Here is a 16,111-nt window from a genome sequence, read left to right as displayed (position 1 = left end):
GTTTCACGTTACCCCTCTGATCAACAGTTGTTGATGTTGATGCAGGATGACGATTTGCAAATATTGTTTTGTGAAAGCAGTTGAATTCGAGACATTTGTTTGACCTTAGGGACACATGCGTTGACTTTAGCTGAGAAATACTGAACGTAAACAAAACTTTTGTTTGTTTAGAAGAAAACTCCACAGGGCACCTTTAATATTAACTTTGGTTTTCGACAGTGGTGTTGTTCTTTTTAATCCATATTTTTATATTAATAATGGATCAAATGATGATAATACAAGCTGAGACTTTTTAATCTTTTGCCTTTTGACTCTGCAGTTCCCCTCAGCTTTAAGCTTTAAGCGTTTTTGCATCTTTCAGCTCATTGTTTTAGTTTTACAGATTCACACATTTACTCATCAAACCGATATCTCACTCTGATAAAACACTCTGATCAACCCACTGTCCGCTACCAGCCCAGCATCAAACAGCACACAGACAAAGTTAGCCACTCGCTGGTTAGCAGCTTAAAAGCCTGATATTCCCCTCAGGAGTGGAAACCGAACAAAACTAAAATAAGAGTGAATGTTGGATAGTTGGCCAGAAACATAATGTAATGTAATGCAATTCAGATAATGTGTCTGCTGGTTGTGTAAAATCAGCTATTTGCTAATCTTAAGACTTAATAACTTGTTGTTATGTCTCCAAGTGGCTAAACAAAAACAATTAATGCAGGTTTAAGCTTTAAAAAACACCTTTCCCTGGTTAAATAAAGGGTTAAAAGTACTTGATTATATTTCTCATGTTCTCTTTTTCCTGAACTGCAGAGATCAGTAATCCCCCCTCAGCCCCCAGCTCAGAGAAGCAGAGCCCCATGGCCCAGCAGCACAGCCCGAAGACCCAGCCCAGCATGGCAGCCTCCCAGCCCAACCCAGCAGTGACGGAACCAAACCCCTCCGTGAGCCAACCCAACCCCATCCCCCACCAGAGCCCCGTGACCCAGCTGCCCGCCCCTCCGCCTCAGACCTACACCCACGAGAGCAGGTAAGACACAAGGAGTTTACACGGGGGGCGGGGGGTTACAGAGCGTGACAAGTTCTTGTCAAAGTGGTAGCAAACAGTTACGAAACCCGTCTCATCCTCGTGTTGTTTTATAGTGTCAGACTTGAAAGCTGTCATGATTTGCTGACGCAGTGAAGCATTCTTATAGGCTAGCCCTCTATCTGTCTCTGGGGCGAAACACTGTTCCTCCGAGAACGCAGGTACGAGCCAGTCAGACACTTTCCTCCCTCCGTCCCCATTCTCTCTGTCTCTCTGTCACTTCTTCATCCTCTTCATCTCTTGTCATAGTTTCCTCCTCTTCCCCTCTCTCTCTCTCTCTCTCTCTCTCTCCCACTGTCACTAACATTGTCTTTTCGTTCACACTACCTTGTCTCCTCATCTCTCACCCTGTCTTTCTCTCTCTCTCTCTCTCTCTCTCTCACTCCCCAGTTTGTTGTATAACATCACTTAACTCTTATGGAGCGCTAAATTATTTACATAAATTGCTTCTTTATAGAGCTCTTTTGAATATTTTACCAATATCTACAGGGGTCCAAAATCCACAGTGTCATTGCCTTTTCCGTCTGCTTTGCACAGTCTACAAGTCTCTTTGTACTCAGCATCAGCAGCCTCTGGGGGAACTTGTTTTCATTATAAACATTTTATGTGACGCGTGAGGAAAAACTGTTTAATTTCCTCATTTAGGTCTTGTTTAATGGTTGTCAGCGCGAACCAAAACAAGTCATCTCTGTCAACACCGGGTGACCCAGTGCCTTTTCAGAAAGCATTAGTTTTAACGAAATGTAACACAAAGATGTTGCACGGCTGGAGACAGTAGGAGAAATGCTCATAGAAGGTCTTCCCGCGTTCTGATTGGTCTGTTAGTTACAGGTCAGAGGTGAAGGCGAGGCAAGACGTTAAACCGGACATCCGACAGCCGCCGTTCACAGACTACCGACAGCCGCCGGTGGACTACCGGCACCCGCCTGTGGCAGACTACCGGCAGCCGCCCACGCTGGACTACAGACACCCGCCGCTGCTCGACTACAGGCAGCTAGCTACTGACGCCAGGCAGTTCGCCATCCCAGACTACAGGATGCCACCAGTTCAAGTAAGGATGTGTCCCACAGCAGGAAACTGTTCGTAACTCACACACACTTACGAGTTAAGGAGACGCAGATCCACTAGTCAGTATATTTGTGTGTGATGTGAACGTGGTCTCTCTTTGGGAATCATCACCTGACTGTGCAGTTCCCCGCAGCTCTGTGAAGCGTTTTAGCAGCTTTCAGCTCTTTGTTTCGGTTTTTGTGGTTCACATCTCCGCCGCTGTGGTTCAGTCTCTCTGCTCTCGTCAGCCTCGTTTTCAGCTGCTGTAGGAAACTCCAACAGAGTTGATGATTAGCCACTGAGCGCAGTGGAGCATTTAGCTGGCAGATATTTCCTACAGGAGTTGGCCGATGTATTGTTCAGCCTCTGCTCTTGTCATAATATATACAGCACTGAAAAGTCTTTGTGTTGTCAGTTTAAGGATGTGCCATGTATCATATTTCTTCATTCCCTTATTGTTTTTGCAGATATTTCAATATATTCACAGTTCTGTCTCCAGACTTTTCCCTAATTCATTTTATACATATATATTTTGGGTTTTGGGTTTTTTACTACAGTTCTTCTACAAACCCTCACATATACTGTAACTCTGTTTCTGTTCAAATTTAATCCACATATTTCTACTTAAAGCTGACACTGTCAAGTTATTTCACCAGCATTAGCACATCTGTGCCTCTTTTCCTTTGGTGTCATCTGTGTTTGTAAAACTGTGCAGACAAAGCGAACAGCTGATACAGACACATTCCTCCAGATGAAGAAAGTGTTTTTCTCTTGAACAGCTCCCTAGTTTACCAATAATGTATTTCATACAATTCTTGGTTGCATTATGTTTACCTTGCATTCGCTCCATTCTTATTCATTTATTTTTCTTGCTGAGTCCTGAGACTATTTTCCGCTGTAATGGTCTGTTTTCTCAGTGAATCTAATCATATCTGATCTCTGCTTGTCTCAGCTTTCACAGGACTTTGACTTCTTCACGGTGGAGCTGGAGAAAAGTGTGAAGGGCTTCGGTTTCAGCATCCGCGGAGGGCGGGAGTACAAGATGGACCTGTTTGTCCTACGACTGGCAGAGGACGGACCGGCGATCCGCAACGGCAGGATGAGGGTAGGTTTGATGATGCAATTTCATTTAAGAAAGCCACTACACCCCTTTTCAAAGGTTAAGCTGTTTTCTATCTTTCTGGATTACATGGCAGATGCTAACTGTAATTGTCTGATCTTATCAAAGCTTCAGCAGCAACTTTTCAGAGCTGGTTAAGAAATAATCTGCCAAAATAACTCAGAGACAGTTTGTCCTTTGGTCGTTTTTCAAATTTGGTACTAAAATCTCATCTCTCCTCTGGATTTAGTAACAGATAATATTCTGAAAGATAAAGATAGATAAAACATTTATGTGGGCCAACTTAAATTGCACTTTAATGTTTGCATAGCTGCACAATTCTCCCTCCAGCTATAGTTGCTACTGTACTATTCAGAGAAAGCAGACACATCATTTCTGAATTTATAAAGATGTACTAAAAATACTAAAGAAATTCAAATACAGCACATGGCACTGCAGTGTAAATCCCCCTCATGTGCTCCATCCATGTGCTTTGCTGCATGCAACATAAATTGCAACTTCCACAGTAGCTTTTCTTTGTTTGTCAGTACTGATTTAATCCTGCAGCCAACACGTCGCTCTCCATCTCCCGCTCGCTTTTTCTCTTTTTCTGTTACTTGTATGTTCCCCCGATCTTTACGTCCGGGGCTGATAGCAAGTCTGCTATTCTACTCTACATTCCTTATCTGTAATGAACCTGTCAAAGATAATGTGTGCAAAATGCCCCCGGGGGAGATATTACTTTCCCACCTCAGTGGTGCAGTCGATGAGAGTCCAGTGGGCCCAGATGTAGGTGGAAGAGGAGGAGGAGGAGGGATTCCCTCTTGAGCTCCACTTAAAAATCAGGATTCAGACCGGCATGACGTCTGAGCAGCGGTGGAGGAAGTACTCAGATCCTTTAACTAAGTATAAGTACCAATGCAGTGATGTAAAATACTCCTTTACGAGTAAAAGTCCTAAATCTTGCTTTAGGTAAAAGTAAATGTCAAAACTATTATTGTAAAGTAAACAGTAAATTTGACATTATTAGATTATTGTTAGGCAACATTTGACTGTTGTAGCTGATTGAGTTTGAGCTAAACGATCTCAAAGGGAGGAGCAAGATAGCTTATGAATTCATGAATGCTGAGGAGTTGATTTATGAAGCTGCATAAATTAATAAATTAAATAAATTCTCAACAAACACAAGAACCTCATAACTGCACCTGAGTAGTTTCTTTCCAGCACTGAGTCTGATTTGTCACAGACGAATGGCCGGGCAGTAACACCGCTGGTAGGATATTGAAATCAACTCAACTCTGTGCTCTTGAATACATTTCAGAGAACAAGGTGCAGAGAAAGCTTTGATCTCTCTTCCAACAAGCCTGGATCCATACTGGCGGGTGCAGAGAGGAATCAATCTATGTTTGACTCAAGTAAATGTGAGACACTGGTTAAAAAGCATTTGACATGCCTGTCACTTTGGATCTGAGTGCTGCTTTGACATGTACTGAGGTGCAGAAACCCAAAAGCCCACTTGCACTGTGACTCCCTGTAGTCACTCTGACATTTTGAGTTGAAGCCAAGTCATTTCTCCTCAACAGGTACTTTGTCACATCTTTAAAAAGGCAATAAAAATCTATTTTGACCCCGGCTGCCACAAACCAATCAGGAACAAGGAGCAATAACAAATTCTAGCGAGTTTAAATTTTCGTTCTTCTCAGGTTTAAGTGCCAGTACAGTGACTTTTAGGAATATTTTATGAAGTTAGATAATCATTGAGCATTTCCTATTATTACCTCTCCGAGCTTTAAAACTTCCATAAAAAGAGGTGTATGTGGGCATCGGGTGCAATAGAAGCAACTCCAGCTCCACTTCCAGCGCAAACTCCCTGTGCTCCACATTCACATGCTGTCCATTCAACTTTAGCTCCTTCTTTATTAAAGATGAAAATGGAGATCACTCTCCTCTGCTGTTAGGAGGTGAGGATTAATGAGCAAACCATCTTGCCTTCCACCTCTCCTCAGACCACTGTAATGACACCTAATGACTCCCCCTCTCTCGACTCGAGTCCGCTCCTGACTTTCAAATTACCCCGGCCATTACTGGAGGACTTCTCCATTTGTTAGCGTAATTGGCCGGTGCGTTTGTGCTGTTCCCCATGAATCCTCCCCATTAGTCAAGCGGGGAGCTGTCTCTCCAAGCATTGACGAGTGGGAGCGGGACTCGTGTGACCCGTCCTCTCGTACAGCACAGGGAAGTCACAAAAAGGAAAGATAGTCCAGTTAATGTTTACATCAGCTGTTAACTGAGCTCCTGCAGTTATGGTCATTTTATATTCGCTGGTTATTAGTATTCATCAGGACGTCTCAGTATGTTTCTTAGCAGCGCCGTGAGAATGGGTGGACCATAATTCCGCTCAAATTACACGTCGAAATTACTGCAGAAGTTAATTATAACTGACACCGGTTCATGGCTGGTAATGCTCAGAGAAGCTCATGTGAAAGCCAATGAACTGTAGATCCGTATTGATCTTAATAGATTACTGTCATCCACAATAAAAGAAGCTCGTTAATATTCCATTTCGCAGGCGGCGCACTGGTTTTCAAACCTGCTGCATCACGACTGAGTCAGTCGCGGGTTTTCAAACACCGTCATTAATTTGCTCGTCTCACTTGTGCCGTCGTGAACTTGCAACAAGACGGCACCTGATGTAGATGTAATATCATTAATGTGGTGTTTCTATTAGTTATTCTTAGTCTGCATTTCACACCCTGCGCTCAGATATGCCAGTCTACAATTTGAAGCTTCACTATTCAAACACAAAAGCGCCTTTAACATATTCATCGGTTTCTATATTCTGATTCAGATGTGAAACGGCAGAGGCCATGTTTCAATCTGGGTTTGCTCCATGCTTCACAGTCACTGGTCAAAGAGCTTTATTGGTACGCTTAAATCTATAAACGCAGCTTCAGTCCTGATCCAGTGCTTTCTGTACTTGGCTGCTCTGAACTCACACAGTATTTATCAGTCACTGAACAAAGCTGCCTGAAGTTTGTGGCAGAAAAAAAGACTTGTAACAAGAGTTATCTGAGGTGGTTTCCTCCATACAAATGAAAAGATATTGTTGTTAAAATAGATTCTCTCATGTTGCGTTTTTAAAAAATAACGTAACAAAACTTGAGACTAACTCAAACACATAAAATAGGTCTGTCCTGAGGCTTTTATTCGTTTCTGACTCTGGGAAAGTGGAAAAAACAGTAAAATTTTATCTCTGAACTACTTTTTAATCGAATCACACACATTTAGACTAATTTACTTGATCCCCTTTTGATAACTAATGTAATAACTTGTTTTTTTCCTTCCATTTACTGAGCCTCCCGTGAAGCTGTTTGGAGCCCCCCTGGTGAGGCCCGCCTCCCGCTTTGAAACCTCTGCCCTAAGTAATAAAATATAATACACTAGATGTTAGCCAACTTTAACCTAAAAAGAAATAAAAAATTTGAAGCAGAAGCAGAGTCAGGCCTCATGACATATCACCACACGCACCTTTCAAAACTAAAAACTCACTCAGCCCAGTCAGAGCAGTCGAATACAGCAGCGTGTGATTCCCAGAGATCTCATTCCAAACCTCTGAGCATGAATCTGCTCCTGCAGCGTCTGTTCAGCCTCCAGGGACTCAGCCAGGGTCAGCACTGATGTTGGATGATAAGGCCCGGCTCACAGTCTGTGTTCTGCCTCATCCCAAAGCTGTCGGTGGGTTTTGAGGTCAATGCTCTTGAAGTTCTTCCACACCAAACTCAGAAAACTCCTTCTTTGTGTATCTTGCTTCGTGCAAGGGAAAACAGGGAAGCTGCTTCGCCTCACTGTTGCCTCACTGTTCCCTTTAACACGATGTCGTATAGGAAAGTTTGTTTACAACTTCTTTGACTCTCTGTCACACACTTCCTGACTTCCAGGTCGGGGACCAGATCATTGAGATCAATGGAGAGAGCACCCGGGACATGACCCACGCCAGGGCGATCGAGCTGATCAAGTCTGGAGGCCGGCGTGTTCGTCTGCTCCTAAAGAGGGGCACGGGGCAGGTCCCAGAGTACGGTAAGTATCAGCAACTACTTCCTTTGTCTTAAGGATCATTTCTTACCTTTTAACTCTTAGATTGTAACTCTTCACTGTCTTACCTAATATCACTTCAACTCTTGATAACATTATTCTAGCATGTATCTATATTCATGTCTTTATAAACTCACTGTATTCTGTATTTCACTGTACAGTAAAAAAGAATCTGATGTCTCTTCAACCTGACTAACACTAGTTTATCTTCTGTCCATTTCAGTGATCTATCACTAATTGATTGGTCTAGGTTGTTACTTCCCCTTCTATAGGAATGGTATCTTCCAGTCTCTCCATGTGCATGAAAAGTGACAAGCATGGCTCCCCCTATTTCTTCCTAATGGGCCACCCTAAAGACACGGTTTGTGACCATACGAATGTTTCTCTCTTCACTCGACCCCTGGCTTTCTGTTGCTGTGGTTTGTGTGTGTTGTTTTGTTGTACCCACATGTCCGAGATGCACTTGACACTTACATATCAAAGCAACTCTCTTTTTATAACCTTGAACGCCCCCCCCTCCACCCGCCCGCCCGAATGGTTGAAGATTTTGCCTTTCAGCTTTTGGAATAATGAATAAAAGTCACTTCAGGCTGCGGGAGGCTGTAAAATTAGTGAACATAACTCTCCTCCTGACAGAAAGATAAATCAGTGGCCAACAGCTACCTACAGGCTCACGAAATGAGCGCTCACCCTGGGTCAGCCAGAGGAGATGAACGTAAAATATTGCGACCGATTATTTACCCAGTGAATTCTCAGCGCAGCACGAATGCAGCCTGGAAGGCTACATTTATTTGTTTGACACCACTGGTAATAAAACTCCAATGCGTCACTCACTCCTGTGGCTTCTGCACCAGCATGACGCTCACTTTTCCACCATCCTCTCACTCCGGAGAAAACCATTTTAAGGGGAACACCGCGGCACTAAAGCCCCCAGTGACACACATTTATCAGCGTTTGGCCTTAGTGGTCTCCCTCCAGCCCTTAAACACAGGAAATAGAGGGGTGATGTGGTTTCCCCATGTCGACTGTTTTCTGCCAGCCCCCTTCCAGTCAGGGATTTAATCTGTCTGTGTGGAGCGCTTTTGTGATACTTGCCTCGAGGCAGCCTTCAAATATGCACACAGGGAGTCTTAGTGTGGTCATCCCAAAGTCACAAAGCTCCATCATTAGAGATCCTTAATGTTGTTTCTGAGTTTCCCTGAAGCAGCATCTTAAACCACATGTTCCATTCTGCGTGGGCTTGATTCAGCATTTCATCACTCGTAGTTTACAAGCACTTTATTTGCATAGTGGAAGGTTATGCAAATCATCTACGGTGATTAATTAGGCTGTTTAAAACATTAGCATACTTAGGAGCAAGTTATTTTTGTCTCGGGTTCTTGTGCTGTGCTTTTAAGGAACAGTTAAATGCAAACTGAAGAATATTGTGTTTGCATGAAAACATGCAGTTGTGGCCATGTGCATGGCTATCGTCGTGTGCATGTGTTTGTGTGGCATTGTGTGAGTTTTCGTGCTTGTGTTCTAGCGTTAGATCTGCACCATCAGGGCACATGTTCATCAAAGTAATGAGAGTCACACGTCCTGAGAGAGAGAGAGAGAGAGAGAGAGTAGAACTTCTTTGCTATGCAGATCAAAGTAAAATAAATAATGACATCCCATAATGAATCATGTGTATGCTCAGAGAGGAAGAGCCAGTCGGATTGAGCCCCACTCTTCATTTAAAGATAAAAGTCCTCACATTTTCTACGTTAAGTCTGTAATCTTAATCTCCAGTAGTCATTAGTGCTGTGTTTCCACAGAGCTGCAGTGTCTTGCAGTAGATTAAACAGATACAGCAGTCGACAAAATATCCTGGGTTAAGGCTGAAGCCCCTCTGGATCAAACTACAGCTCCCACAATGCAACTTTCATCTTTCGTTAGATGCTAAACATCTTTCTAACTAACTTACTAACTTAATTAACTTAAGACGTCTCCTAAACTGAGTATTTTAAGTTTGATTTTAAACCAACGTAAAGTACTATGTGTAATGTTAACGGGGATGAAACTCACAGAGAAATATAACACAACTGTAGTTCTCAACTCCACAAAACCGTCTACCTTATTTCAACTCATTGTTTAAGTTTTCCAGCCTGAAACGTTGCCATTTGTTTCACTCTCACTGCTCTCACAGCCTCATTTTCAGCCCCACTAGGCAGCAAAACATCTCTAAAAACCCACTGTTCACTACCTAACAGCGGACAGACAAAGTTAGCGTCTAGCTAATGAACATAATGGAGCATTTAGCAGTTAAAGAGCCGGATATTTCCCTCAGGAGTCAGTGGAGCACAAAACAGAGCTAAAAGGAAAGTGAATGTTGGTCTTGCATTCATCAGGTGGACACAGACATGACTCCAGATGAATGCTAATGTTGCTCCGTATCTGCAGGATTTGTAAATAAGTAAATGTGTGCTAACAAGTTCGTCATGTAATGATAATATGCCAGTGCTTTCAGCTGGTTTCTGCTGCTTCAAAATGGCCAAAAACAAAGTTATTGCAGGTTTAAGGAGTGAAATGTCGCTTTTGATCAGATGCTCTCATATAGAACAAAGTCACATACTGTAGTTTGTAATGTGTTGTGGCGACTCAGCAGAAATGTAAGGAGACCAGAGCTTTAACTGAGCTTATAAGAAGTGTTAATACAGTGTGTGAATTTTCTGTACAGCACACAAACACACACACACACACAACATTACGTGCACACACATAGGGCCCTAATATGCCTCATTGTGGAAGGCATACGATAGGTGAAGCTCCAATGCACCTAGGAATGTCTCCCCTCTCAGTCCTGCATCTAATATACTCAACTCTGCAACGAGAGTCTCCTTATAATTGGCCTCATGGTGCTACTGTAGCTAGCCTAGCCTCTGCCCGCCCCCACCGCCTAGCCCACTGAAAACGAGTGATGGCCGAGGCTCATCAGTGCAGAAACAGAAGCTAACAGTCCGTGAGAGTGGAGAGTTGTGGAGGAGCAGATTCACTGCAGCCGCTACGCTGGATACAGACTTCTTCAGGCTTAAGAGAGAGAGGCACTTGGCCCCTGAGGTTTTCATTCTCGCTATAGCACCACCTTATTGGGCACATCATCCATTTCATTAAACCTGTTTTCGATTTTACGCCAAGGTTTTAGATTGGCAGAGGCTTTAAAGAGAGCTATGGGAGGCGGATTGATGTTGTCTAAAAGTAGAGTTGCCCTACGACACGCTCGGAAGTATGTTGCTGTGCTGCCTGGATATTTACTTTAATGCTTTTAGCTTGTAGAATAGGAATGATTGCTGTGGTGATTATTCTTGTTTTGATTTAGTGTTTGTGTTCGGTTATGCAGTGGCATGCGTGCAAGCAAGCTTTTAAGCAGAGTGTGTGTGTGTTTGTTTGTTTGTTTGTGTGGTTTTCATATTATTGACTGTGTGTATGTGTGTTCTAGACAATGCCGCCCCATGGGATGCTCGCCCTTCAGCCTCCCCAAGCCTGTCGGAAGTAGCCCCTCCCATCGACAGCCTTTCCATGTCATCGCCTTCATCTCATCTGGCCCCGGCCCCCGACCCACCTCACCTGCTGCCTCTGGACGTCCCTCGAGACCTGGTGGCACGAGACAGCAGGACAGAGCGTTCGAAGAGCCCCCAGAAGGCCGAGCTGCTAAACCCAGATCCGATCAGCCAGGGGAGGAGAGCGGCTACAACCGGCGGGAGCGGCAGAGCAAAGAAAGAGGGTGGCAGGTCCACCCGCAAGGGGCACAGGGTGCAGCCCACTGCTGAGGGGGAAGGGGGCAAGGAGGGGCAGAGTGGGGAGCCCAAACCTTCCAGGAGCACTAGAGGGAGGTCCAAGGAGAGAAACACTGGGGACAACAGAGAATGCGCCCACTCTCCCAGCAGCTCCAAGCTCCCACACACTAACGGAAACAGCAGGGATGATGTGGGGCGTTACAGCGGCGGGCGGCAGCAGCAGCAGCAGCAGGTGGAGCCGGAGCAGGGCAAGCCCAGGTCCAGGGAACTGGACCGGAGCCTGGGAGAGAGCCGGCCCAGCCTGCCCAACAAGAGCACCAGCAGCAGCAGCATCAGCAGCAGCGCAGCGGGGAGGAAGGCCACGGTCTCTCCTGGGCCTTGGAAGATCCCTGGATCAGACAAGCTGCCCAGCACGCTGCGCACAGGCACGTCCACGCTGAGCAGATAACACCACAGCTCCAGCTGAAAACAGTGGCCACACTCATCTGAACTAAACCACCCCATCCGGATGAAACCACCATCCTCACACCTTCCTGTGCTCCTTTATCTCCCCCTCAAACCCGTTCTCCCATGGACCAGAGTCAAAACCAAGGAGGTGGGGGAGCAGGGTGATCTGGACCACGTGTTTTTAGAATTTTATTTATGATACTGTACTCTAAATTATTTTGAGAAATATTTTACACCCACCACCTTAAGAACTGGTAAATCATCCACTTTTTGAAAAAAAAAAAAAAAAAATGGAAAAGCAAGTAGAATGTGTGTGTAGCGTGGCGGGGAATCATTCTGGAGGGTACAAACTCTGAGGAACTCTATTTTGAGTTCTCCCTGAGCAGAACTGGGGGACAAACATGCAAATATAAACAACATGACAGGGAGCAACTGTCAGTTGTCATTGAACTTTTTTTTATATATATATATCTACACAATGGAGTCTATTTTATGAAAAGGAATGTTAAAAAGAAGGTCTGCCTGTTTTTGACAAGAGCGAATGGGACACAGAGTGACAGCAGAGATGAAACTTATCAACAGAACTTTGCCTTAACAGAGACTGTGTGGGCCTGAATCTGTCTTGAATAATCTATCAGATGATTATAGACATAGATATATTATAATGAATATGAATATGTGGGATCATTTTGTAAATAAGATCATCTTTAAGCGAACAGAACCTTATAGCTGAGCCGATGGAAAATCTAGTCCATGATTAGACGAGCGAGGCGAAGCGGGGCGACGAGGACCAGAACTTTCACCCACACCGACTTCCTCCCTCTTCTTCTTCACTCCAGTTCAGCCCTGTGATTGCAGTTTAGGGTCTCGCCAGGCCCGCTGCGGTTGACTGCACGGTCTATTTGCGCTCGAATCAACCCGAGTTCAGCAGGGGGTCTCGTGTCAATCCATTTTTCTCATTTCTGTGCTTAACGAACAAAGCAATCCGCGACGGTGGCGGTGTCCAGCCGGATGCTGAGAGAAGGAGCTCACATGATACCGACCGAGGGGCAGAGTGCCTTAGACTGACAGAGAGGTTGGCTTTTAAAGTCAAAGGTTCAACTCCAAAACACTTTAGAGGGTTCGAAACAGGCTGCTATAAAACACCAACTCTACACATATAAATAATAAACTGTATTTTTTCAGAGTGTGATAAGGTGAAATACATAATTTAATTCACAAGTTTATGTATGAAAATTAGTCCATTACCAGAGGTATTGATGGTCCTTATTTGTGCAAGTAGTTCGTTTTGGGTCACGATACTTTTCATTACTGATTTCTTAATGAGGTCTGACACTAGTAATTTCCATGAAGAATCGCTTGGTGTAATGATCGAATGTCAGCGCAGGGCAGAGCTTTGAACCCAAACCAAACTGAATTAGTACAATCTGATATTGAGTCGTCAAACTATCAGTCTCACTTGTCAAAAGCTCGCTCGCCTAACAGTCTGTGACCTGAATGAAAGAACGGCCTCGATTTGAAAATCTAACTTTTCTATTATTTCCAGACCGGCTTGAAGAGGTTGCACTTGTCACAGCCACTGTCAGCTGCTGAATTTCATTAGTTTTTAGGTGACTCTGTCTACACTGTGTTATTAAGAAGTACATGTCCTCGCCAAAGCTCCCCGTATGTTTTTTTTTAGTTTACGTATCTGCTCCAGACTTTGTCTCATAGTGCTGGCTATGCGCTTGTACATTTTTAAACAAAAACAATTGCTACCGTTTGCTAAGCCCTGCCATCTTTTCTTACTGTTGCTAGGTTTCCATTCTTGCACGGTACATTTGCAGTTTACGTTTCTCAATTATCTTTGAAACAGTGGGTCCTGGATTTCAGACAACAGCAACCTGGCTTGTACTTTCTGGGCAGTAACGGACAGTTTTGGCTAAAATGATAACTGTTGCTAGCAGATTTTATCCGCTATAGCTATCTAGCAAATTAAGCTAACATTTGCTCCTCAAAATGGGTGAAAAAGCTGACTCCAGTTTAATAACAAGAACCTTGTAAAATGTGTTTCAAACAGGAAGTTGATGGCTGCATATGATGCTAAACAACTAGAGGAGATATAAAAGATATAAAGAAACAGCATTAGTGTTGTATTGCAGTGTAAAGAAAGTCCTAGCATTGTATGAATGTTGATAAGAATGTAAGAAAAGGTTTAGGATGGAAACTAACAAACGTTACGAGGTTAGCGAACATAATGCTAACAATGGTTGGAGTTGCTGGAGTGTAAACTTGACTTTACCCTGCTAACATTAGGTAGTAAAGTAGTTAGCTGGACATGCTAACAAATGCATCTCACACTAGAGCAGATAATCACACTTGATTCCTTTCAAACTCTTAATACAGAGTGTTGATGTTTCCACGGCCCCATGAACAGCACTTTGACATGTGGAGCAATCCAGAGTTCGACAGGCCTGCCGTGCCTGCGGACCTAAAGTTGCTAAGCTATGATTGAATCCCTGTTTGGGGGAAGGGGTTTAATGAACAGTCAATTTTTTGAGATCTACAAATCTTAACCTGGCATCTGAATCTTCTTTACAGACATGTTATTTCTGAGTGATATATATTTCTTCAAAATGAGTCAACATTTAACAGAAAAAAAAGAATCACAATTCTGGATAATACCATAACAAAAGTTTCTTCTCCTTCCTCTGCTGAGGGAAAGGCCGACGGTGTTCAAAGCATAAAAGAGCAAAGGAAGACAAGTCATTATGTTTGCCATTGTAATCTGTAATTACACGAGGAATAAGCAGACTGACTTTAAAGCACAATCTCAACACAGAGGGTTTGGGATATTAATTATTATGTCGGAGAAAATCATCAGCCTGGCACAAACGGCTCAGCTCTTCAATCACTTGTAGATGGTACGCAGCGTGAACATCACAAAACAAGCCCCAAACTTAAATTTAACATTTGTTAGACTGAAGGGAGAAGATGCTGCCTGCATACTGCATCGTCACGCCCATTTGAGCGGACTGCTCCTTTATTTAGTGACTCCTGTTTGACGCAGGAACAAAAATATGTGCGTACGTTTTGCTCAGCCTTTGCACAACTCACTGCTTTCCACGTCTGAGCTGTCTCCACTGAACCAAATTGTAAGTAGTTTTGTATGGAAAGCAAAAAAAAAAAAAGAACAAAAAACAAAGACATCTAGAGGTGTATTTGCAAAGTGTGTGTTGCAACAACGGCACATGCTGCACCATAAACCTAACACCCAAGCGGCTCAGTATCACTGTGTAGTGCTATAGCAGTGTGTAGACCCTGAACAAATATCTCTATAAATATGACTCAGTGTACTATTGATGGTCACAAAGACTGTAAGTGGAGCAACTATTTTTATGAAATGCAACGCTATGGATATATTAACTTTTGCAAAAATCTTGTTTACCTGTAAGATATTCTGAAACGCTGTCAAAATAAAAGAAAATCTTGACACAACGTGAAAGATTCATTTAGGATATGCTGCTGTGTGATTTGTTGTGGTTGTCTCTTTTTATGAAAGCATTAGACTTTATATTGAATAAGTGCATGAGTAACACTTTGCTTTAACCCCCCTGTTCAGTATTAATAACACTCAATATGTGGTTAATAACACACTGTGATGTATTTGAAAACAGTTACAAGGACATTTAAGAGCTCATAACTGTATAACTAAACCTCCTGTGAAACATCTGTATCTAAACCGATAATGACTGATTGATGAGGAGTGGGTGTCAATCTTCTTATCTGAAGCAAATCAGCATAATAACCACAATGACAAATGAAGTTCAAACTTCAAGCTTCATGTTGACCTTGGAAAAAGCAGCTTGACCAAAAAAACTAAAAAAAGATATATATATAAACATAAATCTCACTCAAGGTCCACTTACTAGATTTCTTGCAGTAATTTCAACTCATCTCGTGGCTTTCATCAGCCAATTGAGTTCAAAAACGTCATCAATAAAACATATAAATATTTCATATTAATATAAATATATCCAAGTATTAAATAATTTTATTGTTGCAGATTCAATAACTGTTTAGTCGCCAGCTGCCGAGGCCTCATAGGAGAACTCGTTGACAGATACATTAATAAACATTTAAGAATAGATCTGTATATCTGCATTATGGTGCGTTATAAACTTCCTGTTAATTGTTCATGTTCTGCTTATACATGCTAAAGAGGGGCTTCGGTGTTATCAGTGCATGTTTGTGCATATTAGATACGTGTCTAAGTCGAATGGCCTGAGATTGTTTGTAAGCAGCTACACAAAATAATGTCATGAGGCTCTTCTGAAAACTCCCTGAACCACTGCAATGTCTCTGTTTGGCCACATGGAGGCACCTGAGTGACAAGGTGAAATCCTGCAGGAAATATTACCTGTAAAACTCACTGGCCCTAATGATTTTAATTGCTCAGATGGATATTTGCTGTTAATGTATATAATTACTGACAGTTTCCTATTAACTTTGAGCAGTTTGGATTGAAAGTTTAGGTCTTTTACACCTTGTGTGCACATGATCCATGTCTCCACTAGAGGTCAGTGTAAACCAGGCTTATATTTTTAT

The 16,111-nt window shown here is 43.0% G+C and overlaps 1 protein-coding gene across 9 annotated transcripts in view; it reads left to right on the top strand.

Annotated features, from left to right (window-relative positions):
* magi2a (membrane associated guanylate kinase, WW and PDZ domain containing 2a) overlaps nucleotides 1-15,014 on the top strand; it is a 218,581-nt gene extending 203,567 nt beyond the window's left edge. For 5 of the 9 annotated variants that reach the window (XM_056367116.1, XM_056367115.1, XM_056367113.1 and 2 more), the window contains 5 exons: nucleotides 808-1,024; nucleotides 1,907-2,132; nucleotides 3,081-3,233; nucleotides 7,166-7,304; nucleotides 10,780-15,014. In XM_056367116.1, coding sequence (XP_056223091.1) covers nucleotides 808-1,024; nucleotides 1,907-2,132; nucleotides 3,081-3,233; nucleotides 7,166-7,304; nucleotides 10,780-11,525 — 1,481 coding nt within the window. In that variant the 3' untranslated portion in view covers nucleotides 11,526-15,014. Of the gene's footprint in view, nucleotides 1-807; nucleotides 1,025-1,906; nucleotides 2,133-3,080; nucleotides 3,234-7,165; nucleotides 7,305-7,569; nucleotides 7,681-10,779 lie in introns of all 9 variants that reach the window. The other 4 variants (XM_056367122.1, XM_056367119.1, XM_056367120.1 and 1 more) reach the window with 4 other exon arrangements.
* The last annotated feature ends 1,097 nt before the right edge of the window (nucleotides 15,015-16,111 follow it).

This window comes from Seriola aureovittata, chromosome 22 (genome assembly GCF_021018895.1).
Source record: "Seriola aureovittata isolate HTS-2021-v1 ecotype China chromosome 22, ASM2101889v1, whole genome shotgun sequence".
NCBI lineage: Eukaryota > Metazoa > Chordata > Actinopteri > Carangiformes > Carangidae > Seriola > Seriola aureovittata.
Note: the sequence above shows the minus strand (reverse complement) of the source record. Positions and strands in the feature narration are given on the sequence as shown.